At 45.4% G+C, this 24,878-nt stretch overlaps 10 protein-coding genes across 10 annotated transcripts; 2 read left to right on the top strand and 8 right to left on the bottom strand.

Moving 5' to 3' along the window:
* Nucleotides 1–440: 440 nt before the first annotated feature.
* N7483_000994 (uncharacterized protein) lies at nucleotides 441–1,475 on the bottom strand (the record flags this gene model as incomplete). Its single annotated transcript, XM_057084432.1, has 3 exons — nucleotides 441–754; nucleotides 823–1,233; nucleotides 1,364–1,475. 3 exons carry the CDS (start codon nucleotides 1,473–1,475, stop codon nucleotides 441–443), a joined length of 837 nt encoding a protein of 278 aa, XP_056950581.1.
* Nucleotides 1,476–2,192: 717 nt separating this feature from the next.
* On the bottom strand, nucleotides 2,193–2,593 carry N7483_000993 (S-adenosyl-L-methionine-dependent methyltransferase; the record flags this gene model as incomplete). The annotated part of the gene is made up of 2 exons (XM_057084431.1): nucleotides 2,193–2,384; nucleotides 2,552–2,593. 2 exons carry the CDS (start codon nucleotides 2,591–2,593, stop codon nucleotides 2,193–2,195), a joined length of 234 nt encoding a protein of 77 aa, XP_056950580.1.
* Nucleotides 2,594–3,059: 466 nt separating this feature from the next.
* On the bottom strand, nucleotides 3,060–5,000 carry N7483_000992 (uncharacterized protein; the record flags this gene model as incomplete). Its single annotated transcript, XM_057084430.1, has 1 exon — nucleotides 3,060–5,000. The coding sequence occupies one exon, from the start codon at nucleotides 4,998–5,000 to the stop codon at nucleotides 3,060–3,062; it is 1,941 nt and encodes a 646-aa protein (XP_056950579.1).
* A 400-nt stretch (nucleotides 5,001–5,400) lies between these two features.
* N7483_000991 (SNARE domain protein) lies at nucleotides 5,401–6,105 on the top strand (the record flags this gene model as incomplete). Its single annotated transcript, XM_057084429.1, has 2 exons — nucleotides 5,401–5,435; nucleotides 5,517–6,105. The coding sequence occupies 2 exons, from the start codon at nucleotides 5,401–5,403 to the stop codon at nucleotides 6,103–6,105; spliced, it is 624 nt and encodes a 207-aa protein (XP_056950578.1).
* Nucleotides 6,106–6,441: 336 nt separating this feature from the next.
* On the bottom strand, nucleotides 6,442–7,854 carry N7483_000990 (histone chaperone napB; the record flags this gene model as incomplete). The annotated part of the gene is made up of 3 exons (XM_057084428.1): nucleotides 6,442–6,590; nucleotides 6,655–7,506; nucleotides 7,734–7,854. 3 exons carry the CDS (start codon nucleotides 7,852–7,854, stop codon nucleotides 6,442–6,444), a joined length of 1,122 nt encoding a protein of 373 aa, XP_056950577.1.
* A 2,324-nt stretch (nucleotides 7,855–10,178) lies between these two features.
* Nucleotides 10,179–11,315, bottom strand: N7483_000989 (NmrA family NAD(P)-binding protein; the record flags this gene model as incomplete). The annotated part of the gene is made up of 2 exons (XM_057084427.1): nucleotides 10,179–10,593; nucleotides 10,672–11,315. The coding sequence occupies 2 exons, from the start codon at nucleotides 11,313–11,315 to the stop codon at nucleotides 10,179–10,181; spliced, it is 1,059 nt and encodes a 352-aa protein (XP_056950576.1).
* Nucleotides 11,316–12,881: 1,566 nt separating this feature from the next.
* On the bottom strand, nucleotides 12,882–14,501 carry N7483_000988 (MFS general substrate transporter; the record flags this gene model as incomplete). Its single annotated transcript, XM_057084426.1, has 3 exons — nucleotides 12,882–13,091; nucleotides 13,120–13,716; nucleotides 13,788–14,501. 3 exons carry the CDS (start codon nucleotides 14,499–14,501, stop codon nucleotides 12,882–12,884), a joined length of 1,521 nt encoding a protein of 506 aa, XP_056950575.1.
* A 1,226-nt stretch (nucleotides 14,502–15,727) lies between these two features.
* N7483_000987 (fungal specific transcription factor domain-containing protein) lies at nucleotides 15,728–17,516 on the top strand (the record flags this gene model as incomplete). The annotated part of the gene is made up of 3 exons (XM_057084425.1): nucleotides 15,728–16,035; nucleotides 16,108–16,126; nucleotides 16,179–17,516. The coding sequence occupies 3 exons, from the start codon at nucleotides 15,728–15,730 to the stop codon at nucleotides 17,514–17,516; spliced, it is 1,665 nt and encodes a 554-aa protein (XP_056950574.1).
* Nucleotides 17,517–20,513: 2,997 nt separating this feature from the next.
* N7483_000986 (ankyrin repeat domain-containing protein) lies at nucleotides 20,514–23,918 on the bottom strand (the record flags this gene model as incomplete). Its single annotated transcript, XM_057084424.1, has 1 exon — nucleotides 20,514–23,918. One exon carries the CDS (start codon nucleotides 23,916–23,918, stop codon nucleotides 20,514–20,516), a length of 3,405 nt encoding a protein of 1,134 aa, XP_056950573.1.
* Nucleotides 23,818–24,826, bottom strand: N7483_000985 (uncharacterized protein; the record flags this gene model as incomplete). Its single annotated transcript, XM_057084423.1, has 2 exons — nucleotides 23,818–24,246; nucleotides 24,302–24,826. The coding sequence occupies 2 exons, from the start codon at nucleotides 24,824–24,826 to the stop codon at nucleotides 23,818–23,820; spliced, it is 954 nt and encodes a 317-aa protein (XP_056950572.1).
* Between the last annotated feature and the right edge of the window lie 52 nt (nucleotides 24,827–24,878).

The raw sequence follows: 24,878 nt of genomic DNA, 5'->3' as shown, positions 1-24,878 counted from the left end.
ACTGCCAGGTAAATACCCCGCTATGCGACTAGCGTGACTTTAGTTCCACTCTAACATCAGTTGCACTAATAATAATAGTCCAAGATACCTCAAATCCAAACGCAAATCCACAGAGACACATACCTGTTAACTCCTTGCGAGTTCAAGGAGCTGCATGGGCAACTGCTGGTGGTGGTATGGCGGCAACGCTACATGGCGCCCGAAAAATCTTTCGCAATTTCCGCGCTTTCCGATACATATAAGCCTTTGGACCCAAAGTGATGAGTTTAACGTGAAAAATGAGCATTTGAATGTGATGAAACCAAATTGCATGTGCAGCCATCTCAGTTGTTGTAATTTCCATGTGTTCTTATAATATGTTGACACAATCAGATTGTTACTTTATTTCGAAATTATAATAATTCAAATGTTTGGATATAATTGTTACTTCCCCCCCCCATTTACACCATTTCAGCTTCAATAATACTCTGGCTATCTCCTGGAGGAGACCAGACCTTCACAACTTGGAACCCCGCAGAAGCCAATACCTGATTCCATTGGGTCTGAGTCCGCTCCATCGTGCTGCAGAAGACCAGCATATTCCAGTCCCACAAAGTAGCGAGTAAGGGGGCATCCTTTTCAGGCATGACGAATTCTTCGATAATCAACTTTGAATAGCCTTTCAACATTGCACTTCGAATATGCTGTAGGATTTCCTGGCACTGCGAGTCTGTCCAATCGTGCAGGATCTTCTTCATGTAGTACACTTTTGCACCTAAATAGATGGTAGAAAATCAGATTTCTTTATCATAACGTTTCATTTTGCTAGTAGCCATGATTTACCTTTGACTTGTTGAGGCTTGAATAAATCAAAACCCATTTTCTCGATCTTGCCACTCAATTTCGCCTCATCTAACATGCACTCTCTTTCCTGTAAAATGAGTCGCCCTGGCGTATTGGGGAACTTAGCCTCAAATGCCTTTATATCTTGACCTCTCCCTCCAGCCATATCCACAAGGAAGACGTCTTCTGCGCCTCCAGTAAACCCATCCAGCAGATGCTCTTGTACAGGGAACCAATCCACCCAAAATCCTCGATCCCCAGAACTGGCCTCCATGAAAGCATTGAAGTCGTCATTGAACTGAGGATTCTTGGATATGAGGTTCCACATTGAATCCTTATTCTTATTTCCGTACTGCAATGGCCCGTTATTTGCTTCTGGGGAGTTCTGGAACCGAGTTGCACGAAAGAATTCTGGAGTAGCGGCAACACTGTTCGAGCCGCAATCGAACCTGTTTATCAAGCATTGATTAGCACTTTCCAAGTATTGGTATGTATTCAGAAGCTCTGGCAGCTCATTTGGAGCGTTGTATGACTCGCCTACGCTCGTGACCGCGTCCTGAGTCGCCCAAGTAAGACGCCCAAGAGAACGGGGTCAGATCTGAGGCCTCATCGAAGCCCTTTGATGCCACCTTCACGACGTATTTATATGGCATGTCCTGAGAGAGAAGTGAAGGTTAGTGAGGGTCTAATGTGAAGGAACATTGTATATATCCACATACATAGTTGACCGCGAAGTGAGCTATCAGAGTTCCTGCCACTGGTTTATTCGTTAGCTCAGTTTCAACTTGATTAACTATATTCATATTCTTTCAAATACGTACCAACAGAGCTCTGAAGGGGTATCGCCTCAGGTCTAGATCATCCGCTTGTAACGCCCCAAACAGATCATTAGGACCACCAGGACGCGCTGATAGCGGGCCTAGAGCCGTAGTGGAAGACCGAACCGATACCCGGGATATTAAATTCAAGTTTGTAGGGAGCCTCACATAAACCTTATAGTGGCACTATATCGTGGTAATGCCATCTGCCGAGTGATCTCATTTGAGGAATAGATCTTCACATCATCTTCCACGACGTAACCTATTCCAGCAAGCAGGCGCAAAACTCGCTCTGAGAGTCTTTCAGTGAGTAGTCATTTTCAACTTGATATGGCCTAGAGTAAGAAGGGATCTATCAAGTTTACCTGTAAAGATAGGATCCGCATCTTTAATTGCCGCTAACTCATCTAGAGTCATAGGGTGATCTTTCTCTGCAAGTGCTGTGAAGATTCCTAAATCTATGGCAATTCTCACAGATACCATCTCCACAGGCTAGCGTGTAAGAGATTAGCTACCGGTAGTTGCCCGCTTCGGGCGTTCAAGGCCTTGTCATCAAGAATAAACAGAGTAGATAAGAGCAAATACAGAATATGACATCTTGAGAATGGCATCTCGTGGTTTCTCAAGCGACTGAGCGAGCTTTCGAGCAGCTTTGATGGCTGCGACACGCTCTGACTCGCTTAGTCCGCCCTTAAGGTCATCGGCTGATTGGGACAGCTGATTGAGCCATAGTTGTTGACTTGTCTGGAAAGTTTGAATGGAAATTGATTATCAAGAGGGTCACGGCGCAGATAAAGAAGAGAAGTGAGGGAACGTGAAGGATTATAAGTGCATGTAAGATTTGAATGAGGGGTCAATATTGTTAGCGCTTTCTTCACACTGTGTCGTGGCTTGGAATTATAGCGTCTTACTGAGACCCAATCACTCTTCATTCTCTGGAAGATCATCATCATCCTGAGCGGGGCTAGATGATAGATCACAGTACTAGTCGGCCCGTGCCTTAAGCCAATGGCTTGACTTGAGCGGCACAGTATTTATCTAGTTCCACTCGTTTCAAGGCTAGCTCCAGGGCTTAGGCGATTTTTGAGGAGATTTACCAAGCGAGATATCTAGAGAACCTGGGCAGTGCACTGATAAGCCTTCAATTTCAATCCGTTCTCTCTGAAATGAAGGATGCAAACCATAGTATCAATAAGCACCTGAGTTTCACCTGATTTTATTCCAAAAGAAACAATGAAATTCAAAGATATCAATTACAGACTCTTGGTTAAGATCTTCCTAGGGGTCTTCACTTTTGTACATACACATATGTAGTATCAAGGCCAGAGAGTTACTGAGGAACTTTCTACATGTCAAAAATCGCAGATGATTACTGCGAGGTATCATTTTTGAAAATTGTATCTCATAAATGTACAAACATCATTTCTTCAATCCAATCACAGCCAGATTCCGAGGACTCTCACTATAGTCAAACACCGGCTCAACCCAGCACTCCTTAACAGAATCATGCTCACGAAGATACTGCCATCTATCCACAACAATAATACTCTCAACCACCTGCGAGCTAAACGCCATCAAGCTCCACACAACAGCGAGATTCTTCCTCGCGTACAAGTACTTCGCCTCATAGCGCTGGAAATCCTCATCTGACATCGATCCAACCAGCTCCTGCACCTTGGAGCCGTAGTTTACATCGCGGCTCAGCTTATGTGTAACAGCACGCATGTACGCCGTGAAAGATGTAAACGCAGCTTTGGGCAATGAGCCGACAATCAGAGCCTTGGGCCCGGCTTCTGGATTCGATTCCTCGTATAGATCCGCGACTGCGCTGGGCTTAGCTACGACGCCACGGTCAACAAGAATGCGTTGGAAAAGGGCACGGTAGAAGTTCCGTGTGAAGGTGCCTTCGCTATCGGTGCGACCCCAGTTATACGGAGCCTGACAAGACATCGATCGAGCAGTGATGTTCAGCTTTATGCCTTCAGTGTTGGCAGTTTTGTAATCTTCATAGCGCTTCGACATGGGGAACCCGTGCGGATCATATGATGTGCCGGTTTCATATAGACGTGGGTGTATAGATCGGAGGATGGGGAGTTTGAATGTTGCGGGACCAAGACGTTCAGTGACTAGGTTGTAGCAACAGCCAATCATGGCAACTGCTACCACTGATGGGTTTAGAGTTAGAGAACGCACGCCGTGATGGACGAGGTTTCCGCAGGAGTGTAGGGAGACCACCATCACCCGTGCATCAGTATGGCTTTCTTTGCCGTTCTGCGTGAGAGCAACCTGTCCCTCGTCTGATTCGGTGCCGTCTTGTGTTGGTTCTGGAGATGGATTGACAACATGGTCAATAATGGGCTCTAAGTACCCATCTTGAATTTCATGCTCAATATAGCTGAGCGTACCACGAGCGTCGATGATATGTTCTTCAGCCTTGGTCTTCCTTGGTTGGTTTCCCTTTGGAAATGAGCCAAACATCTCACCCGGTTGTAGACTGATCTCTCCAAGCATTTTAAAGACAGTAGTCTCTTCGATATTCTCCTCAACTTCTCTCGCCGGGACATTTCCGAACTTAGCCACACATTCTTCTGTCTGACAAGCACCCGGCTCTTCAGATGTAGTGGTTGCAGTATCTACAGCACTGTTCACCTGAGACATCTTATTTTTGATATGGAAAGTCTTTTCCGTTTTCTCTTTCTCCGCCAATTTCGCATGGACGTCCATTCCTTTGGCTCCACTGATATATTGATGTTTCCGTTCAATGGCAATAATATGCTTGTGATACGGGTCACTAGCCAGTGTTCGTCCAAGGTAATTCTGCCCAGAACCGAAATCCACAATATGCGAAACAGGTTCACCACGTCGCTCCGCCACTGTATCCGATAATCCACCAACATAGCGCGAAAAACATTCCACTTCATGAACCTTCTTCTTGTTCATGCCCACTGCAATGTGTCTCGGCAATTTGGTCTTCTTCTTGTCCAAATGAGGAGAATAGAAATCGCGTCGCAAAACTAACCGACGAACATTGTAAATGTACTCTAGTAGATCTGCAGGTGGGAATGCGCCTCCGTTCCATGTCTGATTCGGTGCACCTGGTTGTCGCAGAGGTTCGATATCCTCACGTAGTAGTAAATGGATGATGTCGTGTATGCCATGATGCTCGAAGAATGCTACCCAGTTCTCTGGGAGTATAGTCGTGTATAAATCGGGTTCGCGCGTTAAGAAATCGAGAATGTGAACCCCGCCACATAGATTGATGAAGAGCGTATGCGAGGTGGAGAAGGAAAGGAGGGCATCGATGTAGGTATCGGGGTTGTCCCACTCGTCTGCAAGTGGGAGAGGGCGTTCGCGAGACATATTAAAGCACAGGGATGCGATTGAACCAAACTTGAACCCTGTCAGTTTTGGTCAGTCGATCGTGGGGAAATCGTTATCTTTTTGATCTTTTCTTTTATCGTTAGATCCACCCGCTGAGTCACGATAGTATTCCTCAGATGAGTTCAAGCGGTCGCATGAATACTTTATTTTGTTAATGCCGCTAATTTTAGGACATTATATTGTATAGAAATTATTTAATATTATTGAAAACAGTATACAATCAAAAATCACTCTGAATTGTATCTCACAACTTGAACTATACCATTTTATAGTTCGGTAACACGTGATCCCCAAGAAGCTGCCAGCTCCGCATTAATCAACAATCACTCTCACCTCCAGGCTACATTACAACACAGTATACCGCAGCACAACCACAACCATGGAGCACTCAGACCCCTTCCTCCAAGTCCAGTCGTAAGGGCTCATTTTATCCATCAACCAACCATTCTACTAGTCCATCACTACTAGCAGGAACCTCACTAACCATGACATCAGGGACGTCATATCAACACTCCAAGCTAGTCGACCACTCTTCTCCTCCTACCTTCGCATCCGCTCCTTAACCAAGAACCCCGATAACCCCGAGCTAAAGCAATCCCGCTCCGAGCTCGAAACAACAATAACAGAACTAAGCACCGACCTCGATGACCTAGTCGAGAGTGTCCGTGCCATCGAACAAGACCCCTACCGCTTTGGTCTCGAACTAGACGAGGTACAACGACGTCGGAAGCTAGTCGATGATGTCGGGGCCGAAGTCGAGAAAATGCGACAGGAGTTGCAAGCGACGGTGTCACATGCGCCTGCTCCGGAGTTACCGAATCCGACGGAGTTCGATGCGGCCTTAGATGAAGAGGAGAATCGGGGTGATGATTACTATGCTTCCTTGGAGCAGCAGAGACAAACCGAGCTCATGCATGAGCAGGATGAGCAGTTGGATGGGGTTTTTAGAACAGTGGGGAATTTGAGACAGCAGGCGAATGATATGGGGAGGGAGTTGGAGGATCAGGCTATCATGATTGATGAGGTTGATACTTTGGCTGATCGGGTTGGGGGGGAAGTTGACGAATGGGATGGCACGTATTAGACATATTGTTCGGAAGAACGAAGGTGAGATTAATGTTTCTTTTACTTCTACTTCTACTCCTACTTCCATGGCTACGCTACGTCTTGCACAAGATCCGTATTGGACATTTCAAAGCATGGGCATCACGATTTCATAACTGACTTTTTTAAAACCCTAGATACATGGTCCTCCTTTTGCATAGCAGCGCTCATATTTGCGCTTGTGCTACTATTATTTCTTGTTATTGTCCTGTGATAGTACATCATCAATAAGGGGGCCCAAAAAAAATCAAAGCAAAACAACCACCAGCATCACCAGGAGCAAGGGCGTTCGTATGACGATAGGAATTGTCGTGATTTAAGTGCGAACCTTCTTGCGGGGGTGGGATTGTTCATCCGCGGATGAGTTGTCATCATCCTCGTCCTCATCCATCTCTTCCATCATATCGGCCTCGAGCTCTTCCATGTCAAGGTCTTCAAGGTCTTCACCCATCTCGAAAGAAGCGACTTTGGGAAAATTCAGTTAGCTGGGAAATGATCTGGTTTTCGGCTTTCATGGCTTGTTACATACCATAGTACTTCATGGCATCAGTCCAGAGGTCTTCGGCGATGGCAATGGCGAGCTCCTCGCCACTGGCGAAGGCCTCGGATTCCTCAAAGTAGAAATCATCTTCATCGTCATCCTCATCATCATCCTCATCCTCGTCATCATCCTCGACCTTCTCACCCTTGGCGATCTTGGCCCAGCGCTCCTCATCCTCCTTAGCAGCCTCCTTGGCCTGCTCAGCGGTGACATCACGGCCACGGTAACCGAACCAGTTGAAGAAGCTAATACCAATGGGACCCATGGCCTCCTCATCCTCCTCATCCTCATCCTCATCGTGACCCTCAGCCTCAGCCTCGAGCTCAGAGATCTTGGAGACAAGAGCCTCGAACTCAGGAAGCTGGGTGCGGGGACCAGACTTCTTCTTCTCAGCCTCGAAAAGGTCACAAGTGGCATTCAGGAGACCCTTGGTGACATCCATATCCTTCTTCCAGTTGATGCGGACAGGCTCGGAGACGAGACCCTCCCAGACGCGACGCTTGCCCTTGGGGGTGCGGGTGATCTGCTTACGCCAGTAGAACTCCTTAACGAGCTTCTCGTTCTCAAAGAAGGGGTTCTCCTCGCCAGTCTGGAAGTCAAAGGTGAAGCGCAAGCTGCGGGGCTCACCCTCACCCTTCTCGTTGACCTCGAATCGCTCAACGTTCATGTTCTTAAGAGCGGCACCGAGAATAGCGGCATCGGTGGGCAGGATGTGCTCATCAATCTCTTCAGGGGCGCTGGAAAACACGCGAATCCAGAAGTCGCCCTTGACCTCGGGGTGGTTGATGATCTCATTGCGCTTCTTGAAGAGCGGGGTCAGAAGAGGAACTGAGGCGCGGACTGTTCAGGGGAAGGTTGGTTAGCTTGGAGTTCTTGAATAGAGTAATTTCCAATATATCATTTCATCATAGACTTTTGAATTCAAATTGAATCCTATTCGTCATTTCGATGGCCTGAGCAATGGTATTGATGCAGATTTTTTTTTTGCTTAGCTTCTGCCAAGCTCCAATCACATAGACTGATATCCGTCCAAAACAACAAGTAATGAAAAACAAATGAGAACTTACGCTGCTCAACCTCAGCACGGATAAACTCATCCTGCAAAAGGGCGATCTTGGACTGGGCCTCAACAGGGATAGAAGGGAACTCAATGCGCTCAAGAAGCGACTGATCCTCGCCGTTAGACATGATGTATGAGATGGGGTATAAGAATTAAGAAAGAAAACAGCTCTCAAATAGATGAAGTGAGAGGAAAAGAAAAAAAGTAGGGAAGGAAAGAGATGGGGGTATCAGATAAAGAGTAGATGTAGAAGGGAAGGGAGAAGAAGAAAAAAAAAATTGAAAGAGGGGGAGATTAAAAAAAAAAAAATTCTAAAACAGATCAAAGCTCTCGACGCGCGCAGAAGGACTCCGGAGAGCTCTCAAGTGTACATAGAGTGACAGAGAAGGTACATTTGTTTTGGTGGGGCATTAGGTGGGGAAAGAAGTATCTTCTTGTAGCGAAAAAGTACAACACGGCTCACTTCTCAGGTTCTTTGGTTCTTTGGCACATGTGGTACACCAGGCAACGCGGTAGGACTTTGATCGCCTTAATATTCAGGTGTTAATTAAAAAAAAATCAATTCATACGTCATGCCTAACCCCTCCCACCGAATTAGACACTGTACAAAAACACGGCTTTTAGTTCCGCTTATTCAACCTTCAATGTTTATAGTTATAAATACAATAATATATGAAAATAGGCAATTATTCAATTCTTAGGGATTAATGTATATTGTCAACTTTCTGATAACTGTATAGCTGAGTCTACTCGGACATAACGCAAACAGGCAACTGCCAGTGAATTGCCGGAACGGGTCAGAGGGAGAGTTGCACTGCCGCAGCCATCAAGTAGTAGAGAGCCATCGGTCAATGAATAAGGACATTGTAGAGCATATAGACCACGACCAATAACATTGAACTACTTGAATAAGGAAAAGGAATAAAATGCGGTGAGAGTAAATTGGTCTGATCTCTAGATTTCAGCAGGTATAGTTAAACTCCGATGACTTGTATAGTAGATTAAAGACTGAACTGCCTAGGAATGACCTAGTATTGTTTTTATAGATGCGGCCGTTTATGATTCATCCCAGTCCATTTTAACTGCAGGCGTGTTCATAGAACTCAATGGAACCAGTTGACCATACCCTCTAGCCAAGAGCTCTATGCCAGTTGACTCCCCCAGGATAATACTACCTAGTACATATGGGGACCTTGGATCCCATTGTATCTATAGATGTTGAGGACCCTCAGTTTCATCATGCAATTACTTTAATGCCCGATGACATACAATGCCCAGGCCAAGAAATTCCAAGCCCCTCAATCCCCAACTTCAACTGCTTACAATACTAGTATTGTTCAATCCCTTATCCAACCAACTACTCCTCCCAACATTTGAACCTCTCAAGTACCATTAAGCTCAAATAGGAGCCACCTTTCATCACATTGCTTTTTCCGACCCTCAATCCTAAAGTTTACTGTACCTGAATGGCAAGACAAGCGGGCCCTACAAAAGGCAAATAAACCACTTTAATTTGACGCCATCTCAACTATTCAATCTTCTATTTTGGGTACTTTTTTTTCCCTGTCCCTCGAGGTTGGATCTCGTCTCTTTCATGCAGTTGCCACTCGCATCCGCGTCCCCGGGGACGTCCCCGAGTGTAGCTTGGGGCGAGTCGGACGAAGGAGCGGTCTGTAGGAACCGGCGATTGGTTAGATAAGGTCCTTACTTGAGCATACTTCGAGTTCGTGGTGCATACAGCCGAGGTTATGCGGTTGAGATGTCAAAGCGTAAGTTGAGCTTCGGGTCTTATCTACTACGTAGTAGATACCAATAAAGTCTCAAAGGAATGGGGAATGGGGAAATGGTGTCATTCAAGACTTGGTCTCAGATTTGTGGCGTTTCTGCTCATGGTAAATTCATAGTGCCAGGTTTCGTGATGTATCATTTGATTTTTTTTTCTCTCTTTTTTATATAAAAAAAGATCAGGAGATGTATTGAAATTGCTTTGGATCGGGTATTCGATAAATCCCGGGCAAAACATAGAGCAAAGGTAAAAAACTTTTTTGGTGGGAGCAGAGATAGATCCCCATTGTCCTTTTCCAGGACATCCGATTAAGAACAGCGGGTAGAAAAAAAGGTCATGTCCCGTATAATTCCCATGCCCATTCGCCAAAAATGCAATAATTAGAGCAAGAAAAACACAAAAAAGCAGAAAACACCGCATGGCAAATCAACATGCATAGACATCATCACCATGCACGTCTGCCGGGGATTGAACAGTCGTAAAAAGACAAAAGGAAAAAAAAAGCAGATAAGCCCATAGAAAACAAACAAAAGCAAGGAAGAAACGCAAAAAAATGAAAGTTGCGTTATCATCAGCAACCACACATTCCACAGAGAATTCCTTGAGCCCGTCATATTTCAAGTCAAAAGAGAAAAGCCCCACTAGACTTAATCGAAGGCTTTTCTTTCAAAGCATCCAATCAAGTCCATTGGCTTCCTCTTCTACAGGGAATACCTCCCGCGCATACTCTTCCATATCGCGCCAACCTTGCCACAGATGCCGAGCCTCGTCTGTCACTCGCAGAGACACCACGCCGCCTGGCCCCTGCATCATACCCGCACCAGCACCCTTTCCTCCAGCTGGGCCCAGACCCTTGGGTGAGCCTGCAGCCGGCTGCGAAAACTCGGGTTGCGGGAAGTAAGGGGCATCACACTCGCCAAAGAGTATCTCCAAGGCCTCGAGTTGTTCCCGGTATCCCATAGGAACATTGACCTTGATTTCAATCTTGGGCACACGTACGTATCGGCAGGGTCGGCCGAGAGCACGATGAAATGCGGCGCACACTTGATTTGGTGAAAGTGTTTCAAATGTGAGAGCGATTCTGCAGAAAGGAGTACTGTTAGATTATCTTTTTTTCTTTCCTTCTTTCTTGCCCTATCTCTCTGGTACTCGAACTTACCGATGTCCATGCCACTTCTTGGGCCCATCTTTGAAGATTTGTAACAGTGTAGGTCCAACATCATGCTCAGCATCTAACCAGGGCAGAGGAGTTTCCGGATCAAAGGGTGCACGCCATTCAAAGGAACCATCTTCCAGCACCTCCATCTGGAAGAGTGGATAAGGAAGACTCGTGAAATTATTGTTGTAGATACCGGCGTAGACAAAAGTAGACGGCAGACCTAACTGACGGATATAGTTCTCCACGGTAAACTTAGGGGCCCATTGCGGAACAGCAGGCCAAGGACCATGAACCGAGTGATCTGGCATACTGCTATAGATATAGTGTGTGATAGAACCGGCGCGTTTGGCAGCATCAGCTAGGGCACGTCCAATGGCAACTTCATCACCAGACTGAGAAGTGGTATTGATAAAAGCCAAGGAAGCACCCTGAAAGAGTGAATCCATCAGTTGGACATTACCCAGTAGAGGGCCCTGGAGGAGGGTGACATTCGGCAAATTCTGAAGCTCATCGGCGATGAGACCTTTCAGTGAATGAATCTGCGCGCGTACACTGTATCCTACGGCTGATGCGACACGAATCAAAGAAGCAGCTTGCCGTCCTGTCGCGTTCACGACGGCAATGGTCTTTTGCGGTTGTGTCATCCGGGGATTCGGGGGGTAGCCAACCGGTGGCTCAGAGATATAAGGAGGTTGTAAAGGAGAGGGGTTATAGAGGAAAATAGAGAGAATCGAAGTGGATCTGGACGAGGAGGGCCAGGGCAATAAAAAGAAAATCCGGAGTAAGAGCCTTGGCGAGAAAAAATGGAGGTGAGGGCTTATAGTGGGGTACCCTGGGAGGGGAGGCAGAAAATTGTATGTAACAAGAATCGCGATCAGACGGCGGGGACGATCCAGCTCCACCGGGGGCGGATTAGTGATGGAAACCAGGAAATTTTTTTTATGTGCATAAAAGAAAAAAGGAGAGAGAAAAAGGAGAATGAAAATTCTTTGAATGATTTCCAGAGTTGGAGATTTTTTGGATCAGAAGATTTTTGGTTCCGAGGGAAACGCGGAGGAGGGATAAGATAAGATTATAGGTAGTGTATAGGTAGTATATAGTACAATGAGCTATATAAAAAAAAATGAGAAAAAAAAATTGTAAAATGGTAAAAATGGTAAAAAATGTAAAATCCATAAAAAGAATCTAAAAGAACCATGACACCATCGTCCATAAAACATTCGGGGGGGTCTGGGTTCTCGCGCATTTTAATTCTTTACGTAAAATCGGCACCTTGTCGGCACCAGTTAGACGGGAAGATCCTGAATCGGCCATCGGGACGGCCCCATTGTCAGTTACTTATAGTGTAAAAGAAAAGAAAACAAATTTAAAAAAAATAAAAAATAAAAAATAAAATGTCCGGTTAAAGGTTAAGCTAACGCCAAGTCGTGGAGTCCCATTAAAGAACCACAAATAAATCACGCACGATGAGATAAATAGGGAGGTGAATGAGCAAAGCCCTCCAGAGCTGGAAGGTAACGGAGTAAGAGTCTCCAAATTTTGTATATGCAAGCAACTGTTCCACCAACAACCTGTCAGGGGCTCGCTCACGTGGTCCTAGGATGTGGATTCCTTTCCTTCCAATTGGCGTTGATCAAATTCTTTTTATGGAGTCCTTGTAGTCACTTTTTTCACTCTCATGCCCCTGGTGGAATCTTTGAATGGTTGGAAGTTTCGTGGATTTTTTTTTCTTGATCAGGTGGACAAGGTGGGCGTGGCCAGCGCACGCCTTCAGCCCGGCCTAGGCTACGCGATATACGTTGTACTGTACGAGGTGTACGAATATACTTGTATCTGGTATGCGATGTATCTTCAAGTTGGGGTACCTGGGGGGTTCCCTTTCCCCTTTAGTATCTATCTCTTGCCGCTTTTGAGTGAAATGAAGTCAGAGTAAATGAGAGTAAATGAGAGCACGCCATATTATGGCTGACTCATCATCCTCAATAAAATGCACTCCAGGGCTACAGTGTAGATATTGCATTGATCTACAGTTCAATTCGAAATAATATGATCTTATTTACAATATCAAATAAATAAATTCAGATGATTGTCTCAATTTTATCTAATATTAGACTTGAAATTGAGATAAAAATAGTAGAGCAAACTTGATCATTTGACAATGCCCCAAATACCCACTCTATCTATAGAACCCGCCACGGCCACTATTACGACTACACCTTCACAGGAAACCTTTCTCGCAACCTCTCACCATAAAAATAAAACACAAAAGGCACCACAGTAAATCCCAGAGCAATAAAAGCCAACACACTATTCCCCCAACCCAAACCAAGCTTATCATAAAGCGAAGAAGCAGCAAGAGGAAGACAAGCCCCAGACATATTCCGCAGCAAAGTAATAGCACTAAGAGCAGAAGCTGCAGCCTGAGGCCCAAAGAGATCAATCACATACGTTTGACATGAAGAAGTGATCATCACTATCCCCATCCCCGTGATCCCAGTCCCAATGATGGGCGCAATCCAGTGGACCTGATAATAGGCAGTCCATCCATAAATGAATAGCCCAAATGGGTACAAGAAAACAGAAATACATCACCAGGATCATTCGTCGCTCGGCACGGTATTTCTGTTTGTTCGTCGAGTCCGAGTTCTTGCCTCGTACTATCCGATCGCTAAACTTGCCAAAAGTGAATATAGAAATCGCGCAGCCGATTCCGATCCCAATGTATGCTAAACCAGTTACCCCCACGCTCCAGCCGTATGTATCTTCATAGACACCCGGGAACGTGGAGAAGAAAAGCATGATCACGCTGAAAATAAAGGCAAGGTAGATTGCAGCAAGGAGAACGAGTGGCGAGGTGACGAGAATCTTGATTGGACGTTTCAAAGCGTGCGTGACAAGCTTCTTAATTGGGATTTGTTTATCGCCAGCCGCATGAAAGTTGGAGCTTCCAGTTTCCTTGCGGAGACGAACAGCTTTAGCCTTCAGAATCACCAAGGCAGATGTTTCACGCATGAAGATAAATCCAACGATGGAGACGGCGCCGGCCTATTGAGAAAAGAAGATGCTCTGTTAGCTTCATCGTGCCCCTCAGTAAAAGTTGAGATATAGAGGCTCACCAGCATGAGAATCAGATAAAATGACCATCTCCAACCAAGATCTTGGGTCACAAACCCTCCAACAATAGGTCCAAGTACCGGCCCAATAAGAGGCCCTGAAGTAAACATTGCCATAGCAGCACCTCTTTCTTTCTTATCCAATAAATCTGCAATTGTACCACCCCCAGTCGTCATAAATGGAGAGGCTGCAAATCCTGTCAACAACCGGAAGACAAGAAATTCAGCAACATTGGTACTGCGTGCACATCCGACTGTAAATCCCATATAGCAGATACATGCAACGCGGTAGATAGGCAAACGTCCGAAAACCTCAGAGAGAGGCGCAATAAATAGTGGTCCGATCGCAAATCCAAGTGAGGCAATGGTAACTGTTAAGGTCTCGATTGTCGAATTGTCGTAACCGAATTCCTTTTCCATGATGTTGGCACCTGGCGAAAACATTGTTGTTGCAAGGTTACAGTATAGAACTGATGCGCTGATGAGTATCACGTTGAATGTTTTCTGTTTTTTGGACCAGTTTCGAGGATTTTGAGGGTCGTCAGGTCCATCCCAGTCGACGATGTTTTGGTCATTGGTATTGGTGGTCTTCTTATCAACTGAATTATTTTCGATGTCCTTGTCTGCATCGAAGTTTGTAGGGTTCAAGTGTGGGATTTCATGTCCGTTGAAATTGGCTTTTGTTGCGATGTCAGGCGTGCCTTTGTTACCTAGCATGTTCATGAATGATTGCACTGAATCTAAGATCAATAGGAGGATTATGAGAATACAATAGCAAAAGGGGAGGAACATAGTGATTTATTTCAATTCAAGTGAATACATTGATTTTATATGATAATTAGCTAGACGGAGAAAGGGGATACATCGGGACATAGACACGGAGGATGAATATCAGAACTGATCATATAGCTGGAGTCTTTGGTCCGAAACTTGCTCCGTTATCAGACTATACGTGATTATACATCTCACACTGGTTCTAAACGACGGATTATGTTGAGATCTCATTTTTATTATGGACAGTATCTTGGTATGATAATTCAATACAATTTTTTTTTATAATATTGAGGGTAATAGCCATGAGCATTGTGAATGGGACTGTGAGATGTAGTCCCTAATTTGGCCCCCATTTGATGGGTTAAAATAAGCTCCGTCGATTGCTCCGTTACTTTATCCTTGACCTCGTCAAATGCTCCGTTGTCTCAGTTGATCGAGAATCCACCCATGAACTAGACGAAGAACCCCGATTTTGAATATTCAACTCACAATCACTTATTTCAGGCTATCCGATTGATCTCCTTCGTTGTCTTTGGCTGAAGCTCTCGCCACCTCAGTGACCTCACCACGGTTCCACCGCAAGAAAAAAGCAAAGAACAAGGGAACTTAACGGACCCACTTGGTCTCCCTGCATCGAAAACTGCTAGTGAATTATCACCGTCAATTTATTCGAAAACTATGGAACCCTCGATACTGCATAATGGCTCCGCAGCAGATGTGTCGCAGCGATTACGGGACCGTCGAAGAGAGAAGTCAATACTGTCATGTACATTTTGCAGAGCTCGCAAGTATGTATTTCCACTCATACTACATATTGATAGCTACTGGGCACATACTTATGAGAGCATTGAGCATGAAGAGTGCGATGTGACAGACAGATGCCATGCAACACCTGTACAAACAAGGGCATCGGCCACTCATGCAGGTACACACCAGGCCCGCAACGCCAAAATAAGGTGAGCGTCGGTGATCGCATTGAGCAGCTTGAGAGCTTAGTTCGATCGCTTGCCCAGCAGCCTCATAACTCGCGCGTGCCAGCAGTCCGTCCAGATGTAGGAGCGACGGATATCCCGACCAGTCTCAATCAAGGTACAACAAAAGAGTCACCAAGTATTGTGCCTGAAGGTCCAGGCATGATGACTCCAATGGCTTCTACCGATAGCCACACAATGTCTCCTCCGATGAACGCATCTTTGACCCACGAAAAAGATCACGATCAGCCTTCTGCGCACTCACCCGCTTCGTCAGAGTACGGTAGTATGCGCCACCACTCTCATGGTGCAAACTATGTCGGAAGCATCCATTGGTCTGCTGTTCTTGACAGCATTTCCGAGCTCAAGGATCATTACGAAAAGGAAGAAGAGGCAAGGATGCTGGCCAATAGTGACCCGGCTCCCTATCGCAGCCCTGGCCCTCTTCTTCTATACCAACCTGTTCACACAACAAAAGCGGAGATTCTGGCCTCGATACCTCCTCGGTCAGTGACGGATCGCATAGTGGCACGATACTTCAATCTTCAAAATAGCGCACCAATACCTGTGATACATAGTGGTCATTTCCTCAAGCAGGTACGTGCTGGATCCTCGCTTCAATCTTTTTTAGAGCTAACCGGATGTTCAGTATGAAAACTTCTGGCAAGATCCCGCTTCCGCATCTTTGCTATGGCTTGGCCTTTTATTCAGCATGATGGCTCTTTCAACACAACACCAGCAGTTGATAGAGGATACCCCAGAGGCTGAAGCTTTAATCCGAATTTCCAATTTCCGTGAGAGAATAGTTCATTGCCTTGTCCTCGGCGAGTTTACCAAGGGCACAAAATATATTCTGGAGACCCTTATTCACTACATCACCCTTGAGCTGCTTTTATGCAAAGATGCAGACATTGGCGCGTGGCTAGTAATGGGTATAATTTTGCAGCTTGCCCTGAGTCGCGGATACCATCGAGATCCTCAAAACTTTCCAAAGATATCACTCTTTGATGCGGAAATGAGACGTCGCGTATGGGCTGTCATAGTGCAGATGGATCTCCGTCTATCAAGTCAGATGGGATTTCCACGTCTCCTCAAGTTACACCAGTGTGATACAATCGAACCATTGAATCTCATTGATTCAGACTTCGACGAAACTACTACTGAGATGCCACCATCCAGATCAGAGAACGATATCACCCCCGTTCTTTACCTCATAGCAAGGAATCGAATTGATCATATAAGTGGACAAGTCAGCGATCTACTTGCAAACACTCAAGAGCATTCATACGCAGAAGTCATGAGACTGGACGGCAACCTTCAAGAGGCCAATGAATTGCTCCCACCTATTTTTCAATGGCAACCTCTCAGTCAGTCATTGACGGTGCCACCTCATATTGTCATGCAGCGCATTTGGCTCCAGCTATCTATCCCGCGCATGACGATCTGGCTGCATCGGAAGTATCTGGGTTCGGCATATGATAATGGGGAATATGAATACTCGATAAAAGCATGCATCCAAGCAGCCATCCAAATAGTTGAATTTCAAAAATTACTAGACGATGAAACGCAGTCGGATGGTATGTTGTATCCAGTTCGGTGGATGTTGACGTCGCTCAGCCGATTTGTCTTTCTACTCGGGATGAGTATTCTCTGCTACTATGTTCAACTATCCAAGAAAGCTCCAGAGGGTCTTTCAGATAATGAAATGACCACAAAGATCTACGACTTACTGCATAGCATATACCCCATTTGGCTGCGTTGGAGCCCTGGATCTCGTGAGGCTCAAAAGGCTGCAGAGCATCTGAGTCTTATACTGGGACTAGGAGGGAGAGGTGACTCGGATGCTAATTTACAACATCATGGGCAAACACCTGGAAATAGCGCCCTTGTTTCTCAGTTTGGCTTGTATGCCGATTCTACCATGCCCTGCGATCCGTTCACTTGGAACGACTATCAAGGTGAGCAAAATTTTGAATCCATTTCTTAAATCGAGATAAATACTGATATTTTCTAGAACAAATTATGGGGTTTCCCTCCTCGGAGAATTTGACAATCAGATGTCCGCTCAATCTTTGCCACGGCTATCTCCGACGATGAATCTCTATATGGCAGATTTGACAGCGGACAGTCTCCACAATGTGGATGAGCTAATGCAGGTGAGTTTCCAGTTTAATTTCTTTCTCCTATTGCTTTTCAATTTTGTGGATTTGTCTCAAACTAAAGCTCCTCTAACCGCATGTGCATTCTTAGCAGTAATCGGGCGAATGGATTACTGACAACGTATGTTGAGTGAAAACAGTGGATTGGGAAAAGGGAAGAGCAAAAACAGAAACAAAAATAAATATAAACAAATCGATCTCAACTGGACGTGCGCATTATCAGATTAAAATCATGAAGCAAATACTATCATAGTCAACTTGAAGTTGGCGCTAACAACAATACTGAGTGCTTAATAAAGGCCCCCCCATGAGAACCCTCTCCAGACTGACATTTACTCTTAGGGATCTCCAGCTGCATGACATAAAAGCAGCAACATCTCAGAAAGGTACGCCCCACTGTGCAGAACGCAGCTACCACCTCCTTATGGCTTCTGGATGTTTTCCTATAGGTGAGCTATACAAAAGTAGGCAAAGTCTCCGGATGTCATAATTACTGGACCTTGGTCCATGCATCCTAGCATCACCCTAATCCCCGCAAATTTTAATCGACCCAAGCTATTGAAGAGTCGGCCGAGGATTCCGAGTTAAGTACCTTTGTGTACGGTCTGCTCCGAGGAGAAATCTAATTGCACTTTCAAGGATCATCGATGTCGATGTTACAGGGAACCTCCAAAATGCACAGAAAATCAAAATACGTCATTCCATGAAGAAGTACAATTAATGACACCTCAAACATCATGAATAATGGCGCAAGGGCCGAACAAAATGCGGTGACCCCAGAAAAGAAGAAAAAACAAAATAAAACAACGCGTTTTCCTCCTATTCCCCACTTGGTGGCTTCTTACCCCCCCTCGGCGGCAAGATCTCCGCGGACGTGGGAATCCCCGAATGGTTCGATGGAGTTCTCTGGCGAGTCATTGCGCTTGCACTTGTACTACCACTACCGCCCATAATGATCTTCTCTACTCTTTTGGCCTCGTTTCAATGAGGAAGAGAGGCATGTGAGCATATCACGCCTTGCTCACCCAGCCCCCTTGAATCTTGATGGCGTCGCTCCGGTGAGCTTTGTCCCCGCCGGCATTTGCTTTCAACCTCCCTAGACTGCATTAGGTAGTTTAGATGGCGGTGTTAGGTGGTAGCCTTGCGGGATATGATACTCTCCTGGGCATTTTTTTTTTTTAGATTGGTGGTTTCGCCGTCGCTTGCCAGTGGTCGGAGAGGTGTGCATTTCGGATCGTCGGAGGGCACAGACTCCCACTGAAGAGACGTATGCTGGTTGTCAGGCACAGTTTCGTATCTATGGTGTTCTCGGCACTATTGCATCATTGCATGAATGAGTATATCTGTCATGTGATGGAAATAGAGTGTAATTAGTGGTGTCTAAGTGCTAATTTCGATTAGCATAGTCGAAATCTGAAAACGCAATTATTGGCATCACTGATGGGATTCTTGGGGTTTGCGTGATCAGTCTCATTTTGGTAATTATGGGGATGATAGCATTCGAGATCACTCTGTCTGATGGCGTAAGCATTAGGATCATGATGCAGATGTACACCGTCGGAGCTCCTTAAGCATTTCATCGCATTCAGGATAAATTACCTAGTTAAAGCGTTTGGCGGAACCTTAAAAAGGAACCTTTCACTGCCTTGTATCCAGTATATAGGTCCGACGAGTGGTTCTTAAGGAAAATTTGAACCTGAAAAAGGAAGTCCCATGCGACGGAATTGAATTGTGAGATTTGTTAAATGAACATCATGATCACCTCCACCTGGGCAGGGCTGTGATCTTGTGTCTATTTAGGCTCAATTTGTATGCCTCCTATACATGCAATACCGCCACCTGCTCGGCCAAGTAATTGTGTACACCAGACATGGATTACTACATCACAACTTGAATCACAACTTCAAATGTTTTATAGAGATTTCTAAGGCTACTACCTAGTAGGCAGAGTAGTAGGTACTGAGAGAGGTACCCATACATGTACTCAACGCAAGGTAGAGGTACTAGGCAACCAGGCGCTGACCGATAATAACCGAGCAGGTAGCATTAAAGGTAAAGGCATGACTTTGATAGTCTGTCAATCTAGGCTATTGGCTTTTACATGAACTTCAAGTTAAAACTACTCCTTAGGACACGGGGTGAGCTCGGTTTTTGCAAACCAGGAGATTATAGAAGCCATTATTGATGAGAACTTGAAACTTGAATAATCACATTGCCAAGATCTAAGCAACTATGAAAATAGCTATACTATCCGGAACCTCCTTCTGTTCGTAGTAATTTCAAATGTTTAGTCATTTCAGCCCTGGAGGGTCATCTAGGCTAGTCTATTCGATGTGGAGACTGACCACACTGACGTTATTCGGCATGTCCAAGAAATCATGATGAGCCCCTTTCTGATCGGAAGTGAACCGATTTCCGGACTGTTCGCACCTGGGCAAGGTCTAGATTGAAGCTGTGAGTCCGGCGTCAGGCGCGGCGATGCGAATACGGCTCTGAATCCTCTGATCAATGTAAAACTCTTACCCTCAAGGACCTCCACTTAGTATAAGTGGGTCTGGACCCAATGCGTGATTTTTTCAAGATGGACACTTGTCTGCACGTGTACCGATCTGTATGTTCTAGTTGGACTACAGATGAAATGGAGATAAGAAGAAAGAAGGAGCACTTTCAACCTTCAGATGTTCAGGTTGGAGGAACGTGGGAGATTGAAATATAATTTACGTGTCACGTAAACTTGGAACAAGATCTTTTCAATGTTGCCCTGTTTTTCAGGCTGAAACTTTGGGTGATATATTTGCATTCTGGATTTGCTGTCAATCAGGCGCTCAAGATTGATCTGAGGTTGATACTTCAGGCTTTGACTCAAAATCTCCTGTGTCAAGCAGGACCTTCACCACATCGTGGTGGCCATTGCGGCTTGCGAGTGACAGTGCTGTCTCGCCAAAGTCATTTCTTGAGTTCGCATCGAATTTGCCAGTATCAAGTAGAAACTCGACTACCTTGGGATGTCCATTGGAGGCTGCTATTGATAGTGCAGTATCTCCTGCAGGAGCTCGTGCATTGCAGTTTGCTCCGCAATCACTGATTAGCAACTGAATGATGTCTTCGAATCCACATTTCGCTAGCCACAACAGAGGAATGAGCCCATCGTTGAATGGTGTGTCAACTTCAACTTTTCCAGTGCTTAGTAGACGCTTCATAATCTCACGTTGTCCAATGAAAACTGCCATACCGAATGGTGTACGATCACGATAGCCTCGAGCATTCACATCTACTCGACCAGTCTCAAGTAGAAATTTGACAACCTCTGCGCTATTTCTATCGATTGCAAGCAATAGTGCCGTCAGACCCACAGAGTCTCGTGCGTTCACGTCTGCTTCCCCAATTTCAATGAGCATGCGAACCACAGATCCTTGTTCTGGGAAACATGGTTCATTCCAAATTGCCCATAAGAGTGGAGTGCGCCCGTGTCGAAGATCTCTTGTTTCAACGTCGACTTCCCCAGTCTCTAAGAGCAACTTGACTATATCCGTGTGTCCATGTTGTGCAGCTATAGATAAACCTCTACGCTGCTCTGTTGACTCCTTTGCGTCAACTACCACGGCCTTCGTATCTAGAAGCAACTTGACGATTGACACATGTCCCTGAGCTGCCGCTGTAAGAAGCGGCGAACCATTCAGGTAACACCTCGAGTCGGGGTCGACTTTTCCAGTGCTCAAGAGAAACTTCATAACACTTGCATGGCCCTCAGAAGCCGCGAGCCACAGTGGTGAACTGTCCTTATAACCTTTCAAGTCGATATCATCTATTTCTCCAGTGTCGACAAGCATTTTCACAATGTTTTCATTTCCAGATTGTGCAGCAAAATGGAGAGGTGTTTTACCGTTTCGGTCTTTTGAATCAACGCTCACTTTACCACTATCAAGCAGCCATTTCACCACGGTCTCTAGTCCAGACTGTGCGGCATAATGGAGTGGTGTTTGCTCATCCCCGCATTTTTGATTTGGATCAGTACGACCAGTCTCCAGAAGCAATATGGCGATAGCTTCACGCTTGTTTATCAATGCGATATGTAGTGGTGAATGGTGGTGACCAGGGATTCTGTCGGCGCTTGCGTTCCCGGTTTTAAGGAGCAGCCTGACAACCTCCTGATGCTCGTTCTCACAAGCCACATCAAGGGCTCTTTTACCGCTAATAACCGAATCGACATCCACCTTCTTGGTCTCCAAGAGTAGTTTTACTACTCCATAAAAATCAAGAGCTGCTACGTAGAGGAGAGGTGTATGTCCCTTCGCATCTGGCCAGTCCACGTCATCTGACCACCAACTAAGAAGAACTTTAACAACTTTTGTGTGTCCACTTCTAGCCGCACATAACAATGGTGATGCTTGAGTACGGTCAACTGCACCAAATTCGACCTTACCAGTCTCCAGAAACATTTTGACTATGTCATCGTAACCCTTTTCTGCTGCCCAGCCCATGGGTATTCTTTGCCATGTGAGATCTTTTTCATTGATATTCACCTCACTGCTGTCAAGAATACTCTCAACAACCGCAGAAAGTCCAAAATACGACGCGCATATCAATATTGAGACTCCAAGCGGAAAGTCACCTTGCATGTGGTCATAATAAAATCGAAGTTGTCCCATGGAGTTCCAAAATTCGTGAAACCTCGCAGATTCCATGATCGTCGAATCGCATAACTGAGTTGCCAATACAACAAGAGGATCTTCTTTCCTGACACAAGATTCACGAAAGTGAACTGGCCAGAATTCAACAAAGTATTCGTAAAGCGATCTCAAAATACTCAGCCCCTCATGCATGCAGAGAAGCCATGCGCCTATATCCGCGAGGACTCGACTTGAATCTTTAGGAGAAATGGAATGCTTCCAAAGATTTGATGTTTCGATGATGTCGAGTGCGGAATTTCTGACCAGGAATTCCTTGACGGTCTGATGAAGAAGGTAAACCTTTTGGTCAACGACGGTCAAAAGAAGCCCACAAAGATCTCGTAACGACGTTCTGAGACGCTCGACTGGTTCCATCTCATCGATGATATCGTCATAAGCCTGGTCAGCGTTCCCAGGCCGGAAGGCCAGGGCAAGAGACATCTCATCTAGAGATAATGGACGCTTTGCAGCAGTGACAATGTGAAGTAATCTTTTTGCCTTGGCATGATTTGGACTTCTATTTAGTATCTTTTCATAGGCCTCGTCCACGTCGAGCGGTATTTCATTGTGTATAACTCGTCGAACATTTCCTCTAGTGAAACCTGGCGTTTTCTCAATGAATTCAAGGGTTAAACTGACACAGAGATATGTTCTGTTGCTAATCTTTTTCAGTTGTTCCTGGAGAAAGATGCATTCTCTGTCCTCGAGGGATTTTATGTGCGCAATCTCTTGGACTCGACTTGTGACCACGAGATCAATCTCGTTTGATATTTTCTCCACTTCGATTTCATCTTCACCACTCAAATTAATTGTCGGTAAATTTGTCTCCAAGGCGTGAAATACACTGCGAATGTGTCCGTATGGTCGACTAGTGACTAGAAATTTCAGATTGGACTTTGATTTGGGGTTTTCCTCCAAATAAAGTCTGCTTATAGCTTGAATAAAGGGAAGACGGTCCTCGTCCCGACACTCATCCAAAGCGTCAACCACGCAAACTATTTCGCCAGTATTTTCATTTGCTGCTACATCAATGAATAAATCCCACAGGCTCTGGAAAGAACCAAGGAGTTGTTGGCCATCAGTTTCAAACTTCTCTAATATTGTATTGGTAAAAAGAGAGGGTCGAGCCATGAGAGCTTGACGTAGAAGACTTGCAACCGCATTCGCAGAGTTGTTCTGGTCGGAAAAGTCGTCCTTGAAGAAAAAGTAGCAGACAGTCGTCATCCTTGTACTAAGGAGAACTTCATCAACCAGATACTTTGCAAGAACGGATTTGCCACAGCCTGGGTCTGCAGAGATCCATAGAAGACCACTGGCAGAAGTGTGGCTTGCTTTCCAGTTCCTAAAGAGAGCGTGGGTTGTGACCCATTCGCAGGTGTCAGGTACACGATGGCCATTTCTGTCTTTCCGATCTCGATATGGACAAGTATAGAGTTCTCGAAGAGATCTCTTGATGTTTTCATCTCGCTTTGATGTAATTTGCCAAATTTGATATTTTTTCCAATGTGTTCTGCAGCTGCTGTTCTCTGGCCTTGCGGTCTGCTTTCCGTTCGGCTGCATCGATCAAGATCGTAAACTTGTGTGATTCCTCTTCAAGGCTTTTCATCCCCTCACAGAGTTCTTCCCAGGGATGTTTCTTCACTAAGTCTCTTGCGAATTGTGAAATCCAGTTTTTGTCTAGATAGCACAATGCTCTCGCTTGGTATTCCAGAACTTTGCAAACCAGAGAGATGAGTCCTGCCTTGAACTTTTCTGCAAATTCGCTCGAAGGTGTGATACCTGGACTCAAGTAGAGATCCTCAAGCATGTAAATGCGCGGGATTAATGCAGCGAGCACATCCAGTCCTTTCAAGAGACTGCCTTGGTGCTCGACGGTTTGAATGAATAGCTAAATCCAGACCAATTAGAATATTTCACAGTATCCTCATGTTGAGGGAAGTTACCAGTAGAGCAACTGCCACACCTGCACATGCTATTGCAGCTGGTGGACTCGTAGACGCAGCCGTGTTAAAGACATCCTTCAGCATCAAAATTTTTTGGAACACCTTGGCAGTTTGTTCCTTTATTGATGCACCGTGGTCACCGATAGTCCATTTCTTGTCTTCCAAGTCGACAACTCTGGCATCCAGAAACTTGGCGAGTTTTTGACGTCTATCCTTTCCATCCGTTGCCAGCTCGAATCCCCAACCCTTCACGATCTCGGCAGCTCGCACCAGAAGTTGTTTCGTTTTTACGTCGTCTTTGAGCTGTCTCTCAGCTATGATCCACAGGTCCTCGGAGTTTTCAGATGAATTGGATTTTATAATATGGTGTGTCTGAACTATCTCTTGTTGGTTTGCATCTTGATATTTCCGCTCATCGCTGGCAAGGGATTTTGGCTTTAAGCTGGCAATTTTTGTTTTCGAACCATCATTGCTTTCAGTCTGAGGCATTCCCGAAAGCATTGCCCTTACTCGTTTGAAATGCATTGCGAATTTGTGAGGTTTTTTGGGGCGTTGAGTTTGCTATTCGAGCGTTCAA

This window comes from Penicillium malachiteum (genome assembly GCF_028827825.1).
Source record: "Penicillium malachiteum strain IBT 17515 chromosome Unknown utg000001l:1.0-8184562.0:1.0-8186909.0, whole genome shotgun sequence".
Taxonomy (NCBI): Eukaryota; Fungi; Ascomycota; class Eurotiomycetes; order Eurotiales; family Aspergillaceae; genus Penicillium; species Penicillium malachiteum.
This window is presented reverse-complemented; position numbering and strand designations above follow the sequence as displayed.